General features: G+C 41.5%; 1 protein-coding gene across 1 annotated transcript in view; it reads right to left on the reverse strand.

Annotated features, from left to right (window-relative positions):
• The window catches only part of LOC135100144 (von Willebrand factor A domain-containing protein 8-like), a 76,211-nt gene that overhangs the window by 9,496 nt on the left and 48,562 nt on the right, over nucleotides 1-18,153 (reverse strand). Inside the window, exons 3-14 of the mRNA XM_064003109.1 lie at nucleotides 9,278-9,436; nucleotides 8,625-8,753; nucleotides 7,692-7,805; nucleotides 6,854-7,057; nucleotides 6,378-6,538; nucleotides 5,800-6,082; nucleotides 5,426-5,616; nucleotides 4,718-4,919; nucleotides 4,236-4,384; nucleotides 2,014-2,170; nucleotides 1,172-1,352; nucleotides 519-724 (exon numbers count right to left, since the gene is read on the reverse strand). Of these exons, the coding sequence (XP_063859179.1) occupies nucleotides 519-724; nucleotides 1,172-1,352; nucleotides 2,014-2,170; nucleotides 4,236-4,384; nucleotides 4,718-4,919; nucleotides 5,426-5,616; nucleotides 5,800-6,082; nucleotides 6,378-6,538; nucleotides 6,854-7,057; nucleotides 7,692-7,805; nucleotides 8,625-8,753; nucleotides 9,278-9,436 (2,136 nt within the window). The remainder of the gene's footprint in view (nucleotides 1-518; nucleotides 725-1,171; nucleotides 1,353-2,013; nucleotides 2,171-4,235; nucleotides 4,385-4,717; nucleotides 4,920-5,425; nucleotides 5,617-5,799; nucleotides 6,083-6,377; nucleotides 6,539-6,853; nucleotides 7,058-7,691; nucleotides 7,806-8,624; nucleotides 8,754-9,277; nucleotides 9,437-18,153) is intronic.

Genomic DNA, 18,153 nt, shown 5'->3' on the forward strand with positions numbered 1-18,153 from the left:
TAACAAGTTTGTGAGGCAAGACTTCCCCTTCGTGAAGCCATACCGTGACTGATTTATTAAGTTATGTTTGTCTAAATGTTCCCTAATGTTCCTCACTATCATTGACTCTAATATTTTACCTACAACTGAAGTTAAGCTGACAGGTCTATAGTTAGATGCTATGGACTATGAGTCATGAACTTTCTGTGATGCTAAAAGATGTTAGAAACTACAATGCTCCTTCCCAAGCAACATCATGAAGGGAAGAGCTTTTCTGAAGCCCTCATACACCTGGCCTGATGCATGTGGTGTTTGTACGATGTGAGAATGATGAATGAGTGTTATTAGATCATGTTAAAAAGTCCAGATTCCTAACCCAGTTCATAGAAAGAATGACTATAATGATGATGGTACAAAAAATGATATAAGTGTGATAACTACAATCACACAGCACATACAGTCTATGGTTTAATACTGATCTTCCTTAACATACAATGAATACACATTGCAAACCAGTATTGATAGGTGATGGGCTTTACCTGCAGATGCTTGATGATGTTGACAACCTCCCTGGTAGAGTACGGATACTGGATCAGCGCCTGGTCTGCCAGGTCCCGCAGCTCACTGAAGGCCCCCACCAGGTGTCGCATGGTCTCCTCTGGAACGTTGGGGCCATAAGAGCGCAGCAGAGCCATCTCAGACTCAATGCTTGGGTTGTCAATGGCGTGACAGCTGAAGAGGTCACCTGTGAGCATAACAAATTGGTGGTGGTCAAGGCATCTATTATCTTCAAGCACTTTTCCTCACTACACGAGCTTGAAGTATTAGTTAGTGCAGCAACACATTTCTTAATTTATGACATACTTAAAGGCACACTTACTGATGCTTGTATTTTTGTCTTAAGAGGAACATTACAACTACAATCATAAGCTGCTACAGAATTTTGTTGACAAATCTAGTATACATATTAGCTGCATTTATCAAACTTATCAGACAGCAAGGTAAAAGGTAGTTTTAAATTGTTTACTTTACATGCTATTATATTTAATTTTAAACTGTGATGTTAAAAAGATAAACCAAATGATACTTGTTAACCAGTGAACCAAGGAAAAAACTGCAATGAGATGACTCCCACATTGCATTTTCAAGGATATCAAAATGTAAACAAGTCTATAAATCCACAGAATGTTACCCAGGGCACCGAAGAAGTCATTGCCAAGGAAGGGAAAGCCAGGGCGGTTGGCAAGCACAATCATGCGAAAGTCAGGGTGGGAGACGATGATGTTGGGTGCCTGTGATGCAGCAAGTGGGTGGGAGCTGGGAACAATGCGGCGCCCATCAGAGAGAAGCATCTCTCCATTTTCCACTAGTGTCTGGAAGGAAAGTGTGAGCAGAAACTCTTATATTCAATAGAAGCATCTCTCAATAATTTTCCACTAATGTGTGCAAGGAAAATGTGAGCAGAAACTTTAATATGCCACTCTGCATCTCCTTAGTGGTTAAATATACAATATGGACATCATGGTGCTTGTCATATTAATGCCACTTTGACTCACTAAATTACAATACATAATAATGATAGTTATGATTATGCTGAAAATGGAAAAATACAATTAGTGATCATTCTGGGCAAAAATAGGCAGGATTATGACTAAGAAACAGTAGAGAAGAATCTCATTATATACTGTTGCTTAAAATTTCTGAAAGTGGAGCCTCTCAAAAGAAAGTACAAGCCAATCTGGGTTCCAAAAGTGACATTATGCTTTTCTCTTACATGTCTGCCAGAGCTGAGATAAGGATACAGATAGGATAGGGACAGATAGATGCAGATAGGGATAGGTAGGATAGAGACAGATAAAGACAGATACAGATAGGGACAGACAGGGATAGGTATAGATAGATACAGACAGGGATAGGTGGAGATAGGGACAGGTACAGACAGATATAGATAGGGATAGATACAGATAGGGATATGTATAGATAGCAATAGGCACAGTAATGATGGCAGCAGTACATGTCCCTCTGCTTCCTTACCTTGAGTACACAGGTGACATAGGTGGGGGCCTTGTCAGCCTCGTCCACCACCAGCACTCGGCCAGTCTTGACGGCAACCACCAGCGGTGAATCCTCGTACTGAATGCGCCCCTCACGCACCACTGGCTGGATAGTCAAACTTTGCACTGTTGTGTCTCTGTGGTAGGGTATTGAATCATTCAGGTATGAAAATTAAGTGTGTGAGTGAGTGAGTGAGTTTCATATTTAATCTTGGTGAGACATAAAACTCCTTCATGATCCCCAACATGAAGCTCTTTCGTGTGTGTGTGTGTGTGTGTGTGTGTGTGTGTGTGTGTGTGTGTGTGTGTGTGTGTGTGTGTGTGTGTGTGTGTGTGTGTGGGTGTGGGTGGGTGGGTGGGTGGGTGTGTGTGTGTGTGTGGGTGTGTGTGTGGGTGTGTGGGTGTGTGTGTGTGGGTGTGTGTGTGTGGGTGTGTGTGTGTGGGTGGGTGTGTGTGTGTGTGTGTGTGTGTGTGTGTGTGTGTGTGTGTGTGTGTGTGTGTGTGTGTGTGTGTGTGTGTGTGTGTGTGTGTGTGTGTGTGTGTGTGTGCAAGGGGGAAGACATGAGAAGGGTGATCATCCATGCAACTATCACATATAACTGCAGAAAGTGGGAGAGATTTATATGCTATTCAACTCCATTAGTGAAAATAAGATACTAAGTGAAATTATAATGATGACGATGATGATCATGATGATCATGATGATGATGATGAAACTTATGAGTATTATTATTTATTTATTTTTTTTTATGTAGGAGGGCTACCAGCCAAGGAAAAAAAAAAACTCACTGAAGTGCCGGTCCCTGAACAGAGTGAAAAGCGTTAATAAAAAAATACAAGATAAGTGTCTTGAAACCTCCCTCTTGAAAGAGTTCAAGTCATAGGAAGGTGGAAATACAGAAGCAGGCAGGGAGTTCAAGAGTTTACCAAAGAAAGGGATGAATGATCAAGAATAATGGTTAACTCTTGCATTAGAGAAGTGGACAGAATAGGGATGAGAGAAAGAAGAGTTTTGTGCAGTGAGGCCGAGAGAGGAGGAAAGGCAGACAGTTAGCAAGATCAGAAGAGCAGTTGGCATGAAAATAGTGGTAGAAGATAGCAAGAAATGCAACACTGGTAATTAGAAAAAGGCTGAAGACAGTCAGTTAGAGAAGAGGAGTTGATAAGATAAAAAGCATTTGATTCCACCCTGTCTAAAAGAGTGGTATGAGTGAAACCCTCCCATACATTTGAAGCATACTCCATACATGGATGGATAAGGCTCCTGTACAGAGTTAGTAGCTGGAAGGGTGAGAAAATACTTAACTTCATAGAAGCTGTTTTAGCTAGAGATGAGATGTGAAGTTTCCAGTTTAGATTATAAAATAAAGGACAGACCGAGGATGTTCAGTGTAGAAGAGGGGGACAATTGAGTGTTACTGAAGACGAGGGAATAGTTGTCTAGAAGGCTGTGTTGAGTTGATAGATGGAGGAACTGAGTTTTGAGGCATTGAACAATGCTAAGTTTGCTCTGCCCCAGTCAGAAATTTTATAAAGTTCAGAAGTCAGGCATTCTGAGGCTTCCCTGTGTGAATTGTTTACTTCCTGAAGGGTTAGACATCTACAAAAAGACATGGAAAAGTGTAGAGTGGTATCACTAGTATAAGAGTGGATAGGACAAGAAGTTTAGTTTAGAAGCACTGATGAATAGTAGGAAGAGAGCAGGCAACAGGACAGAACCCTGAGGAACATCAATTTTAATAGATTTAGGAAAAGAACACTGACTGTCTACCACAGCAGCAATAGAATGGTCAGATAGGAAACTTTAAATGAAATTACAGAGAGAAGGATAGAAGCAGTAGGAGAGTAGTTTAGAAATCAAAGCTTTGTGGCAGAATCTATCAAAACCTTTTGATATGTTTAAGGCAACAGCACCATCTTACAGGATTTGCTAATTTTCATTACTTTTAATCTGTGCTTTTCCTTTTTACATCATGTTCACAAAACATCTATGCTTATAAGTCTGCACCATAAATTCATATACCCTAATAAAATACATTCACAAATGTACACATATTTTTCATTATTATTTATTAATTTGATTTTTTATATTCTTTTTTTATTTTATCCTAAGACTCTTTCCCATTACAATTAAAATTAATAAACAAAGACACTGGTGAATTAAAGTGTATGTAGAGGGCATAACATCACAAGCCACCTCACCTGTGGAGTTGGATGTATTCCCGAGGGCGAGACAAGAGGTACAGGAACCTGTCAGCCAGCTTGTTCTTACCAACACCTTGATTCCCCACCAGCAGAAGGTGATCCCCTAACAGCCAGTCCTGAAGCATGTTCTCCAAGACAGCCACATGCTGTCATGACAGGAGTAAGGAAGTGCTGAACAGTGAACAAGTTCACCAGACATCCCAGTACTAAACATTTAATCATACATGCTTATAGAATAGAGAAGAAATCAAAGCTAAGCAAAAAACAGTTAAAATAAATAACTTCACACATGTTAATATCAAAGACATATATCAACTGAATAGGTCATGTCAAATGTAGCTGATACCTTAATGTGACCAAAATTCTCATGACTATGGTCTGCTGAACTGGTAAAAGTAAACCCTATTTGATTTAACTGATCTCTGACTATCTTATATCTAAGTACTAATTTAATTGAGGAGTGCAGGAGAAAGCCTTACCTGGTCTATATCAAAGAAAAGAGTGTCAGGAATCTTGGTGGCATTGTCAGGAGTGTAGACCTGAGCGTGGGTGTCCCCAATCCTGAGCACTCCGTCCTTCACCTCACACACCAGCTTTCTGCTTCCTAAAGGCTTGGCTTTTGTGATGCCTCGATTCTCCAGTGTTATGTCTAGAGCTTGTTTGGCCAGTGGAGGAAGAAATCTGGAACATTTTACAAAACATTTGGTTCATTATACAATAAAGAGCAACTCATCAATATAATTTTCTTGCAGAACTTTTTTTCTGGACAAGCAAAGTAGCATCCAAGAGAGAACAGGAATATTTAAAGAATATCAATCACAAATTATAAATGGGAACATTTTTTATTCTAGTATTTGCTTAACTGGAAAAATGATAATCCTAGAACAGAAACTCTTAACATTTTTGCATAGTAAAGAATGCTCCAGGAGCAACCCTCACATCCATGCAACTGCACGTGCATCAAGTATTGTTAATGCATACCATTGTCCCTTGTGTCTTATATTAAAATCTCCTTTTCAGCCACACTTTACCACACAGCCAATTAATCTGAGGCAACAAGTCATGAGAAGAATACTCTCTCCTATATCATCTTAAACAGCCACCACCTGTTGCTAACCTTTCTAAGTTCTCATGTAAAGGCAGTCTCCATCTTGTACTTTTTATTGACTGTCAGCACATAATATTACCTTGCAAGACAGGCCTTATACACAGCAGTATTAAGGTCAAAATTTGGGTACGCTCTGAAACGCTTTGCTATCCTGATGATCTGTCGCAGCGAGAGGGACTCTGCCAAGGATCGCATTGCTGGGTCAGTGGAGACAGACAGCTGGGAGGCCAGGGATATCAGCTCCTCTACTGCTGGATCACAGTCACCAACCTACAAAGAAGGAAAACACTGTACAAATACTTCTTTTCATTATCCGTGTTTTATTTCAACATTAAAAATCTTAAATAGAATTTCAGGTACCTACTTTTATAGCAAATAATATTCGCAATAAAATTGGTCAGGAGATGAATAATGACTTCACTGCTTCAGAGAACAGAGATGAATATATCTCACCAGTTTCTTGATGAGGTTGTTAGTCTCCTGAGCACTGAGGCGCCTCATGTTGTGGTAGAGGAAGAGGGTGAGGGCCTCCGGGGTGAGCCACTGCCCCTGGGCTGCACCAACCACAGGAGGCTCGGCCAGCGCCACGATTCGGAAAGCAGGATGGATGCGGTGGAGACCTTTGGCCAACATTTCCTCTTCTGAAAGATTACTTTTCTTCTTGAGAGCATCATAGCGCTCAGCACGCAGCAACCTTGAACCATCGTACAGCTGCAGCTCTCGGTCGTGGACTAACCTGAAATAAAAGATGATGCACTTGATTTCTTCATTAACTGACATCATTCAGGAGACAACATTCACAATAGGAATGCCTACAGAATACTTTTCACCTTACTGCTGTTTCCAAATGATTTACAGAGAGCTCGGTCTTCAATACATCAATATAATACAAACTGTCAACTCTCAGCAACTTCATAGAGATTATCTATGTATCTCAATGTGTTAGTAAAAATCTGAACACCTTCATTGCAATAAAGAAGCAGAAGGATCAGTGTCATCTAAAGCTATGCAGGACACTTGCCAGCACTCACCTGTGCAGCACAGCCAAGGTTCCATGGTGGAGCCTATGAATGCCATCAAGAATAGCCATCTTGCCCTCCAAAGCAGCAGTCACCAGGGGAGAGAACTGCCAGGTGGTGTCTCCATTTGGAGAAGTGACTCGCTGCTGCACCAGGTCACGGGAGGTCATGTCCTGAGTGAGGCAAGAAAGAATGTGAAGTTTCTCTTTCATACTTAAAACATAAAATCAGAACTATAATTGTAGGACAGTTCATGTCAACCAAACTCCACTTGGACCACAGTGATCATCGGGGCTTGAGTGGTAAAGTCATATATCTCAAGTATCCTGTCATGAGTTTAATTCCTATGCACTCTTCTTTCATTATTTCACTCTTTATATCAACTTCTAACTTTTTCACAAGGATATTACAGTACTGTTATGTCTCAAAATTGCATGCAACTAAAAAGGAGCTGTAACATATTTGATGAAAACTACAGAAACACTCACCTGGTACAAAAGAATAGGCTCAGTCTGATAGCCCAACATGTGAGCCATCTTTGCCACAACTGCAGATTTGCCACAGCCTCGAGGGCCAATGACGCACATGTCGGCAACACTGTGGGTCTGCAGCAGGTCTGCCAGAACCTCATGGTGGTACGGCGTGAACACAAAGGATGGTGGATGACTTCCCCAGCTATTTCCTGATGTTAGCTGTGAGAAGAGTTATTTTATCATTTATCTATCTATTTACTGTATATACTAGGCCAACAATCACACACAGAGTGGCCCAAACAAAGCACCACAAACTAACACACCCATCATGCACACTTAACCTAGTGTGCATGGATGAGAAACAAAGACAGGGAAAAGTATGAATATTAGCAAAGAGATATGGGTTCTCTATACCTAGTCATTGGTTATAGACACTCTGTATGCAGATGTTACTACTCATTTCCTATATTTTCTGCTATGGTATATAGTGTGGATACAATTAAATAAAGTCAGAGATAAATTATATTTGATAATATGATAGTCTATGCCCTTAAATTAAAACTTACTTCTTACTTAATAATCCATCTACATACCAGGCCAGCAATCCCACACAAGGTGGCCCAGACAAGGCACCACACATTTACACACGCATCATTTACGTTCTTAAGCCTGCCAGCCAACGGAAGAAAGGGACATTCTCATGGCTCATTGTTGAAAATGAGCATGAATATTGTCTTCACCAAGCTCATGTCTCACCATAAGCACTTTCATTCTAAACAACACCTTCACAACCAAGAAAAATGCAAAACACAGGTATTCTGAGCTTTGACCTCAACACAGCTGAGATTATCACCTGAGCTGTGGCCTTCTTGCCCTCCACCTTGAGCACCACCTCGGCAGTGTTGGGGGAGCCATCCTTTGCCTGCACCCTCTTCACCTCATTGACTCCCTCCCTGGTGCTGCCGCGCTGAAACGCACATCACGTGATTAATGCCAAATTCTGGTCCTCTATATCTCACTTATGTGTTGTGGAAGATGATGATGGTGATGATGTTTGTGACCATACTGCATGATATTAGTGACAGTTTATGACAGATTAAAATAAAAAAAATTGTGAAGTATTTAAAATTAAAAACAGAGTATGAAGTATGAACCTTAAATTATGTATAAAAGAACACATAAAGAATAGAAGGAAGGAAGAAAGAAAGAAAGAAAGAAAGAAAGAAAGAAAAACACAAGGAAAAAAAGGACAAAAAAGAAAGAAAGAAAGAAAGAAAGAAAGAAAGATGTATCTCAAAATGTACAATGAACAAAAACAGCCATTAAAAGTAAGCATAATCCATAAAACTAATACTAGCATTTCCACTTTATCAAAAAAAAAAAACATTACATGCAAAGTTGCTGCACCACATAACACAAACAAAACTCCCTCAATTCTATCCCTGCAATGAATGATTATAATGTGGGAGAGTCAAGATCAACTGAATCTCATATGAACCATTGTAACATCACCATGTCCTTAATTAAATGTTAAGATGTGTGCAATGAGTGTCTTTAAGAAATTCTTTAAGAGGCTTTCTAACGTTTAATCCTTTGGATGAGTTTCCCAGCATTTCAAAATTTGAGGTAATACAATTAGACATACTACTGTACTGGGAAATCTGTAACCTAATGTTAGAAAAGCATGGAAAAAAATGGTTAACTATTCTGACAGCAGAGAAAAAATAACACACACACACAGTTTTGTATCTTCATCACTCAGGCATATATCAGGTGAGAGTTTTACCAGGAATGAGTTGAAGCTGAAAGTTGACAAAGCATCCTCAACAGACTTGAAGGAGTCCTGCTGGAGGAACACAGGGTACGGGTACAGCCTCATCATCAACCTCGAGGGGTCCACGGTGGGGAAGTGGTCCTGAGGGAAGAAAAATGAGCTCACTAAAAAGGTCACTGATGTCAGGAATTAATGTATACCTCCCTACTCTGTTATTACAAAACTATTAAAACCTTGCTATGGAGATATGTTGTATATAACGTCATGAGGGCTTTCACTTCATTAAATGTTTTGAGTACACACACACACACACACTATATTTGAATATAATGGTAATGGATGTATACGATATAGGAATAAAGTTCAAGTTAAGTTTACATATCATACTGGCAAAACTGTAAGGGTAAGGAATGAAGGAAGGATGGAAAGGAAGGAAGGAAATAAAGAATAAAGAAAGAAGGAAAGGGAATCAGAAAAGATAGAGTATGCAAGACACAAAAGACACTAAAGAAAATAAGACAAAAAGGAAAACTTACAAAAAATATATAGATGACAGAAATAAAGAATACCAAAGAACAGAAAAAAAAACGAACAAGAACAAAGAACAAAAGAAAGAGAGAAAGAAGAGAAAGAAAGAAGCCCCCCTCTCCCAACAGCGCAAATACCAAGATGGAGATAGCCAGGCCGAGGTTGTCCACGGGGAAGTCCGGCAGGCCGAGGGACTTGGACTCCGGTGTGAGCAGCGTGTGGGCGAGGGACAGGCAACGAGACGTGACATCGCGGTCCACTCCGGGGTGACGGTCCAGCAGCTGCTCAAAGTGCTCCTGTAACAGTTGTAAAAACCAAATGAATAAACAATATTCTAATAAGAATATACTTATAAATGTGAAAAAAATAAAATAAAATAAATAAATAAATAAATAAATATATATATATATATATATATATATATATATATATATATATATATATATATATATATATATATATATATATATATATATATATATATATTAAGAATAGCGGTTTTCTTAAAAGCTGATGCTAAACGATTAATCTACTCTCGCCACATTTCTGGATAACATTTTAGACAGACAGACAGAAAGTGCCCACGAGGCTCTTGTTGTCATCTGGGACGGACTACCCAGTTTATCTGTATTAAGTGTGGTTCATAAATGTACTAAAAGTTGATCAATCGGATATACATGTAGTAAACATAAGAAGCAGCCGTTTTTATTTTAATTCATTTGTTTTTGATATTTGGAAAATAAGACTGGCAAAGTCTGAAGAGGAAACTGATCCAAGAGATGCACTGTGGATAAACAGACAATTTCCAGACCATAATAAATAAATAGATAAATAAGACATGGTAAGAACGAATGAGACCTACTTGAGGTTGTATGTCATGTCAGCCCCTATTACGTAAACTGTGCAGGACTGCCTCCCCGTGATCCTTCCTTTAGTATGCCACAACACATAGAGGTAATTAGGTTCGCACATAAGACATGGTAAGAATGAATGAGACCTACTTAAGGTTGTATGTCATGTCAGCCCCTATTACGTAAACTGTGCAGGACTGCCTCCCCGTGATCCTCCCTTTAGTATGCCACAACACATAAAGGTAAATAGGTTCGCAAAAGAAAGTGAAATAGTACATAATTACTACCGTCATAATGAGAGAGAGAGAGAGAGAGAGAGAGAGAGAGAGAGAGAGAGAGAGAGAGAGAGAGAGAGAGAGAGAGAGAGAGAGAGAGAGAGAGAGAGAGGGGGAGGGGGCACGTAAAATGAGATACAAACAGACAGATAACTCGTATAAAATTGTATATAATGCTGCTTAACCTCGCATAAAAAAAGTGAAACAGAACATGTAAATTACTCTTCCTTGCATGATGAGGTGAAGAGAGCCGCATTACACGACAGAGAAACACACAGGCGTGCATAAATTCAGTAAATATAAGTACTTATGTAAGTTTGCATGAGGAGCAAATAGGGTGAAAGACATTAATTTACCTTAATTACACATGATTTCCCCTAATGGCGTGAAATGATATGGGACTGCAAGACAAGTATTGCAGGAAGACGATGGTCAAGGTTATTTGTGCAAAGTTTACCTTGGGGTGCGCCCGACGCGGTACCTAGCGCGGTGGGTATAAGTGTGCGCATATCCCTAAGGAGGTTTAATAAACCTCCTACGTAAGTATCCCCGTCTTCTCTAACGATCTCATTAAACGAACAAATGAGTAGAGAGTAATTGCATCTGAGAAAGGGAAAGCAAGTCATTTCCCTCCCACGCATGACTGGTTTTGTTCTAATGATTCCTTCCCTTCTTGAACGGTGGATAATAATAGCTAAAAAAAAAAATATTTTTTTTAAACCAACGACATAAAAAAGTAATAAATAAACAAAATCTATGGAAAATGCATTATTCCGTTTTCTTTTCGGGTAAAAACAAAGAAAAACGGAAAACCTTGGTAGGACTTTCAGTTACAAAAAATATCGCTTCTTATTAGGCCAAATGTGTGAAATCTTCCCCGTCACAGCTTACATATGTGAATAACTTCCACCAGCACCAGTGTTAGCCTTGCGTTCTTACAGCGGCAGCCGCGAGTCGCCGATGTTTAACAACCATGAAGGAGGAATTTACCACGCCTGGCACCACTCGAGGGCATTTTTGTGTGCGATCACGAGGACTGACTTATCGTCTTCAGCAAGTCGGTGGTGTCTGTGTCTTGTGTAATAACTATGGAGATAAAATTTACCAGCCTAACCCGTCAGTATTTTTTTTTTTTTTTTATGAGCAAGTTGGAGGATTTTTTTTCTTTACAGCAACCACAAAGGGAAAATTTAACGTCCCATTCCGCCAGCGAGGGATTTAGAAAGCTGAAGGTGTTTGTCTATACTTTGCGTAATAATCAATGGAGGTAGAATTTACCGTGCCACTCCGTCAGTAAAGAATTTTGTGTGATCCTGAGGGCCAGCTTATCATTCTGAGGAAGGTGGTGCATGGTATCCGTCTTTTGTAATAACCATGGGGATGAAATTTACTTTCAGTAAGAAATTTTGTGTGCGTTTATGAAAACCAGCTTATCTTACTGAGTAAGCTGGAGGTGTAATAACCATAAACAAGAAATTTACGAGTACTGTCCCACGCTTATACGGTGAACAACTTCCCCTGAGATCACGAGGTGCAAGCCTATCGTACGGAGCAAATTCGTGGTGTTCTATCACAACTAATAACAATGCAGATTAAATTTACCGTTCCACGCTAGCACTGAACAATTTCGTGTGTGATCATGTAGAGCAAGCCTATCATTGTGCGCAAGTCGCTGGTGTCTCTATCTCCACTAATAACCATGGAGATGAAATTTACCGATCCACGCGAGCGGTGAACAATTTCGTATACTATCACGAAGCGTCAGTTTATTGTTCTAGCAAGTCGTGTCCTTTTGCTACACTCGTAAACGACAACTACCCTTGCACGTCGAGATATCCTGGAGCCTTCCTCGGCCCTGCAAAGGCACGGAATGTCATGTAATTCTCCACACAGTGATCACAGAGAGGCGGAGACGGCAACACAAGTGAAGGAGAGCCACTGTAGCCATCCGTCCTGAGCCCTCCAGCTCCATTACACCGCTCACTCGCTCGTTAATTTCTTGTTATTAAGACAAGCGGGAATACTGATCATCACGCTAATTGACGTTAATGATGCGCCGGGTTCTATTTTTTCCCGCGGCACCACTAACAAGGGCGGCGCGAGAGGAGGTGGCGAGGGGGCCGAGCGAGGGGTCCACGTCTTCATTATCCAGGGAAATGACCTTAATCGCTGGCCCCAAACAAGATTACACACAAGGAGTTGGTTTATTGAATTATTTTGTTGCGGCGGCTACTGCGGATGCGTGGCGTGGCGAGCCAGCCGCTTAAATAAGACCACATCAAGACCCTTACGGCGAGGAGATGATGATGAGGCGATCAGCGGCTCCCTTGGGAGACTTCACGAGGGGAAGGAAGGCGAGTGAGAGGGAAGAACATTAGGGCATAACTAGCTGTGTGTGTGTGTGTGTGTGTGTGTGTGTGTGTGTGTGTGTGTGTGTGTGTGTGTGTGTGTGTGTGTGTGTGTGTGTGTGTGTGTGTGTGTGTGTGTGTGTGTGTGTGACTGACTGACTAACTGACCGGTTAAGTGACTGAGTGAGTGAATGAGTGAGTGAATGAGTGAGTGGGTGAGTGAGTGGATGACAATATGACGTTGACTCTGGGTGAATGAATGAGTGTGTGAATGACTAACTGGTTGAGTGAATGAATGAGTAAATGAGTGAATAAGTGACTGAGTTACTGGCTAAGTAAGTGAGTGATTAATGAGTGAGTGACTGACTAACTGAATGAATGAATACACGAATAACAGATTGACTAACTAAGAGAAAGAGAGCGAATGTTAATGAGTGAATTTACTGAATGAGAGAGATAATGAGGAAGCATATGACGTGTGTGTGTGTGTGTGTGTGTGTGTGTGTGTGTGTGTGTGTGTGTGTGTGTGTGTGTGTGTGTGTGTGTGTGTGTGTGTGTGTGTGTGTGTGTGTGTGTGTGTGTGTGTGTGTGTGTGTGTGTGTATGTCGTTCATCTTCGCAGTGTAATAAAGATAAGTGGAAGATAATCACGATAATGAAGATGCGCGCTGCTCTTCAATACCTTAATTTCAGGCCACAAAACCAAGTGCAATTCTCGATACCACGAACACGTGACACTCCTTGATGGATGTGTGTGTGTGTGTGTGTGTGTGTGTGTGTGTGTGTGTGTGTGTGTGTGTGTGTGTGTGTGTGTGTGTGTGTGTGTGTGTGTGTGTGTGTGTGTGTGTGTGTGTGTGTGTGTGTGTGTGTGAAAGAAACACCCATCACGTGAAAACTGCTATAATTATTTTCTTTTTTAACGATGAATGAGTCAATGAAATCAAGAAAGTAAATGAGAGTAGGAATAAATCAGAGAGAGAGAGAGAGAGAGAGAAAGAGAGAGAGAGAGAGAGAGAGAGAGAGAGAGAGAGAGAGAGAGAGAGAGAGAGAGAGAGAGAGAGAGAGAGAGAGAGAGAGAGAGAGAGAGAGGTGGGATAACAATATAATCAAACCTAATTATAAAAAGGCTCTGATACGAATCTTGAGAACTTCAAATCATGGTAGGAAGACTCTCTCTCTCTCTCTCTCTCTCTCTCTCTCTCTCTCTCTCTCTCTCTCTCTCTCTCTCTCTCTCTCTCTCTCTCTCTCCTACCCATTCTACCATACCATCATCAAATCCTACGTACACCATCCTTCAGACCTCCCAAAACCCACCTTCATCAAACTCCAGTACACCCACAAGACACCCACGCCCTTACAACCCCACCCATCTGAAATTCGACCCTCCACTAATCAACTCTCCCAGATCCAAGAATGACTGCTTAACTATTTAAACAACAAGGAGGTCATAAGGCGCCGTCCCAAGACCAATATTCAGAAACGCTTTGTCTCTCACCAGGACTATTTACAAATGCCACAGAGATGATTAGACAGTTTCTCAAGACTGCTTCTCCTTTTTAATAATGTAGAAATCATGTCAATCTGTCACTAAAGCTCTTAAAAACCCGTGTACCTTCAATTAGAGCCCTTTGAGGTGCGGCGCAGAAGTGTTTCAGAATATGGTCCTTCTGTTAATGACGTAGAAACCTTGTTAAACTGTCACTAAAACCGTCAAAACACCGTTATTAAAAAGAACTGGTATATCTTCAACTAGAGCCTTTTGAAAGTAGTGGAGGTGCGGCGCAGAAGTGCTTCAGAATATGACCCTACGCATAACTATAACCTCTTCTGTTAATAGTGTAAAAATATTGTAAAACTCACTAAAACCGTAAAAAAAAAAAAAAAAAAAAAAAAAAACGTTAAAGACCCAAGCAGCTTCACCAAGTATCTTCTGGAGGTAGCGGAGGTACGGCGCAGAAGTGTTCCAGAATATGGTCCCAAGATCCGTGAGGAAATGCATCTCGACACGGAACAATTGTCACGTCCCTGGAGTTCACGTGATTGGGGACGCGACACCACCACCGCCGCCACGACCACCACCGCACAATGGCAGACAATGGGCACGATAGCTGAAGGCGACAGGAGGTGATGAGGAGAGGCTGATGATTATGGTGAGTGAGGGAGGAGGGAGGGAGGGAGGGAAAGAAGAAAGGAAGCAAACGATGGCGACGAGAGAACGAAAGAAGGAAGAATGGGATGGAAGAGAGAGAGAGAGAGAGAGAGAGACGGAGAGAGAGAGAGAGAGAGGAGAGAGAGAGAGAGAGAGAGAGAGAGAGAGAGAGAGAGAGAGAGAGAGAGAGAGAGAGAGAGAGAGAGATGGATAAGGGAGAAGATGAAGGAAGACAGAAAGCAAATAGAAACACCATATGGATGGAAAAGAAAGAAGATAGGGGCGGTAGAGAAAGAGAGAAAAAAAGAGAGATGATGTGAAAGATGAGGGGAAGAGGGAAGGTGGAAGACAAACAAGCAATAACATAGAAAAGAAGAAAGAAGGAAGCATGGAGGCGGAAGACAGGAAGAGAAAGGGAGGGAAGAATAACAAGAGGTGGAAAGAAGAGATAAGACACAAAGTAACACAAAAGAACAACAAACATAAACAAAAAGAATAGCAAAGATGAAGGATGAAGGGGCACCGAGTGGATGAAAGAAGAATCAGAAGAGCGAAAGAGAGAGAAGAGGAAGAGAGGCAGGAGAAGAAGAGAGAGAGGCGGAGAGTGAAATGGAGAAGGTGAGGAGGGAGGCAAGCAAACAATGACGCCGATTGGACGAGAGAAAGAAGGAAGGAAGGAAGAAGAAATGAAGAAAGGATGGAAGAAGAAAGGCGTAGCAACATGTGGTAGCGTATAACTTTCCTTCCTCCTCTTCCTCCTCCTCTTCCTCCCTCTTTCTTTTCTCTCTTCCTTCTCCCCGCCCTCCATTCTCGCCACCTTCTTTACACCTCGTAATAATAGAACACTGGTTATCCTACACTATTGATAATGAGGCGCCAGTTGTGGTGGTGGTTGAGGTGGTAGCGGTTGTGGTGGTAATGAAGGAAGGGAGGGAAGGTTAGCCACGAACTTTCCAATCCCCTGCCCTCACCCACAGCGTCCGCCTCTCCCCCTCCCCCCACCCACCCCGTGCTGTGAGGTTTGACATAACTCGCACCAACGCTAATGCTTACCACTCAGTCTTGATTTAATGTCCACCTCTGCGTCGCCTCATTCATAAATTCCCTCTGAGGCGACAAGAACACGAGTGCATCTATCTCCCTGGGTAATCACTATAACCGTAGGGCATTACCGTGTTAGTAGCAGCCCCTTCCCCTCACCTCCCTCCCTCCCTCCCTCGTCCCCCCCTTCGCCAGGTGAGTGTGTTACCTGCATGCCTCCTGTCACGTGTGTCTCGCAGGTGTGTAATCAGGGAAGGCACATCGTAAACTGCTCCCCCTGCCCTTCCCTCGGCCTTAAAAGAAGAGCACAGGGATATACATGTTCGTGGTGTTCGTGTGTGTGTGTGTGTGTCCTCCACCCACGCTGTCTCGCGCTTGTGTCTGCATCCGCCTTGATCAGACTTACTCATCGTTGTTGTACTCCTCCTCCTCCTCCTCCTCTTCCTCCTCCTCCTGCCTCTTCATTCCCATCACATCCTCCTCTTGATTCCTCCAGAGTCCTATCATATCTCTTTATGCATTTCTTTTATTTTCCTTTCCTCCTCTTCCTTCTCCTCCTACCTCTTCAGTCCCCTTACATCATTCTTTCGCCCGTGCCAGCCTAACAAATCGTCCTCTTAACCAGCTCTTCCATCTTTTTTTTTCTTTCTATTTGTCATTCTCGCGGTCGTATCTTCCTTCCATCTCACTCCTTTCTCCCTCTCTATTTCAAGTTGTTAATATTCCCTCACGTCCTCTGCTTCTCTCCTTCACTACCAACATTCATTCATTCAGTCAGTCAGTTAATGGGTAAGTCAACGAGCTAGTCACACACTAATTCATTCACTCGATCATCCAGTCAATCAGTCACTTAGTCAGTCAGTCAGTCAGTCAGTCAGCCACTCGTTCACTTGGGCCACTCACTCAGATTCACTCAGCCAGTCAATCAGTCAGTCTGTCAGCCAGTCAGTCACTCGTTTACTTCACCAATCACTCAAAATCACTTAGCAACTCATTTTAACAGTCAAACACTCTCTCATTCACTTTTCTCTCTCTCTCTCTCTCTCTCTCTCTCTCTCTCTCTCTCTCTCTCTCTCTCTCTCTCTCTCTCTCTCTCTCTCTCTCTCTCTCTCTCTCTCTCTCTCTTCCAGTCCTTACATGCGTCATCCAGGAACTTCTAGCCTTCCTCTGAGCGTCTGGAGGACACACGTAGGGTCCGGCACGGCTTTCCAGGAGTTGCAGCAGTGTTTTGAGTAACCTCCCTACTCCCTCCCTTCCTATTTACCTGGCCGGGGCTCATTAGTTACCTGTCACTACCTGTGCGCGGCGGCCAGGCTCCGGGGCGGCCTTGTCTCCGGCGTGACTCAGCTCAGGGGTATTGGGGGACTAATTAAAAAAGATGAATAAAAAAAAAAAAAAGGAGAATAAAAAAGGAGGGAGTGAGTTTCTCGTCTAAAAGGAGGAAGATATGGATTTGTTTTCTCCTCCTCATGAAAAATTAACTTAACGTCACGTACCTTTTATTTATTTATTTTTTTATTTTATTTTTTATTTTTTTTATATTTCTATGTATACGTGTGTGTGTGTGTGTGTGTGTGTGTGTGTGTGTTTTGGTTGGAGGTATATTTCATGGGTTAAATATTTTTCTCTCTCTCTCTCTCTCTCTCTCTCTCTCTCTCTCTCTCTCTCTCTCTCTCTCTCTCTCTCTCTCTCTCTCTCTCTCTCTCTCTCTCTGTTTATAATCTTTCCTTTTTTAGCAGCTTCTCTCTTTTTTTCCTTCTTTTTCAGTCCCTCGGTGATTGGACAAGACTCTCTCTCTCTCTCTCTCTCTCTCTCTCTCTCTCTCTCTCTCTCTCTCTCTCTCTCTCTCTCTCTCTCTCTGTCTCTCAGTACGATATGAAAGGGATCACGTGGGCGTCGCTTCTCCCTTAATTCCTTTCTTTTATTACACTTTTTTACTTTGTTATTCCATTCCTCCAAGATTAGTTTTTTTTTCTTATTCCTCTTTGTTAATATTCTTTTGTCACGAGTTTTCCTTTTTAACCTGTTGTTGTTGTTGTTGTTGTTGTTGTTGTTGTTGTTGTTGTTGTTGTTGTTGTTATGATTTTTCTGCTTGATGACGAGTTTTTGTTTTCATTGATAGTTTATTTTTGCATGTTATCTTTTGTTGTGATTGTTTTTTTTTACCTGATTTTCTTTTAATATTTTCCTTTTGCACAGACTTTTCTTTTTCTATTCAACAGCTTTTCTTTTTTACTTTCTTTTCGTTCTGATGTTTTGCTTCCTGTTTTTCCTCGAGCGTTGGATTTCTTTATAGCAATTTGTGTTACATTCCATTTTTTTTTTTCAAGTTTATCTCTTCCTTCTTTTT

The sequence above is a fragment of the Scylla paramamosain genome, chromosome 4 (assembly GCF_035594125.1).
Source record: "Scylla paramamosain isolate STU-SP2022 chromosome 4, ASM3559412v1, whole genome shotgun sequence".
NCBI classification, from domain to species: Eukaryota; Metazoa; Arthropoda; class Malacostraca; order Decapoda; family Portunidae; genus Scylla; species Scylla paramamosain.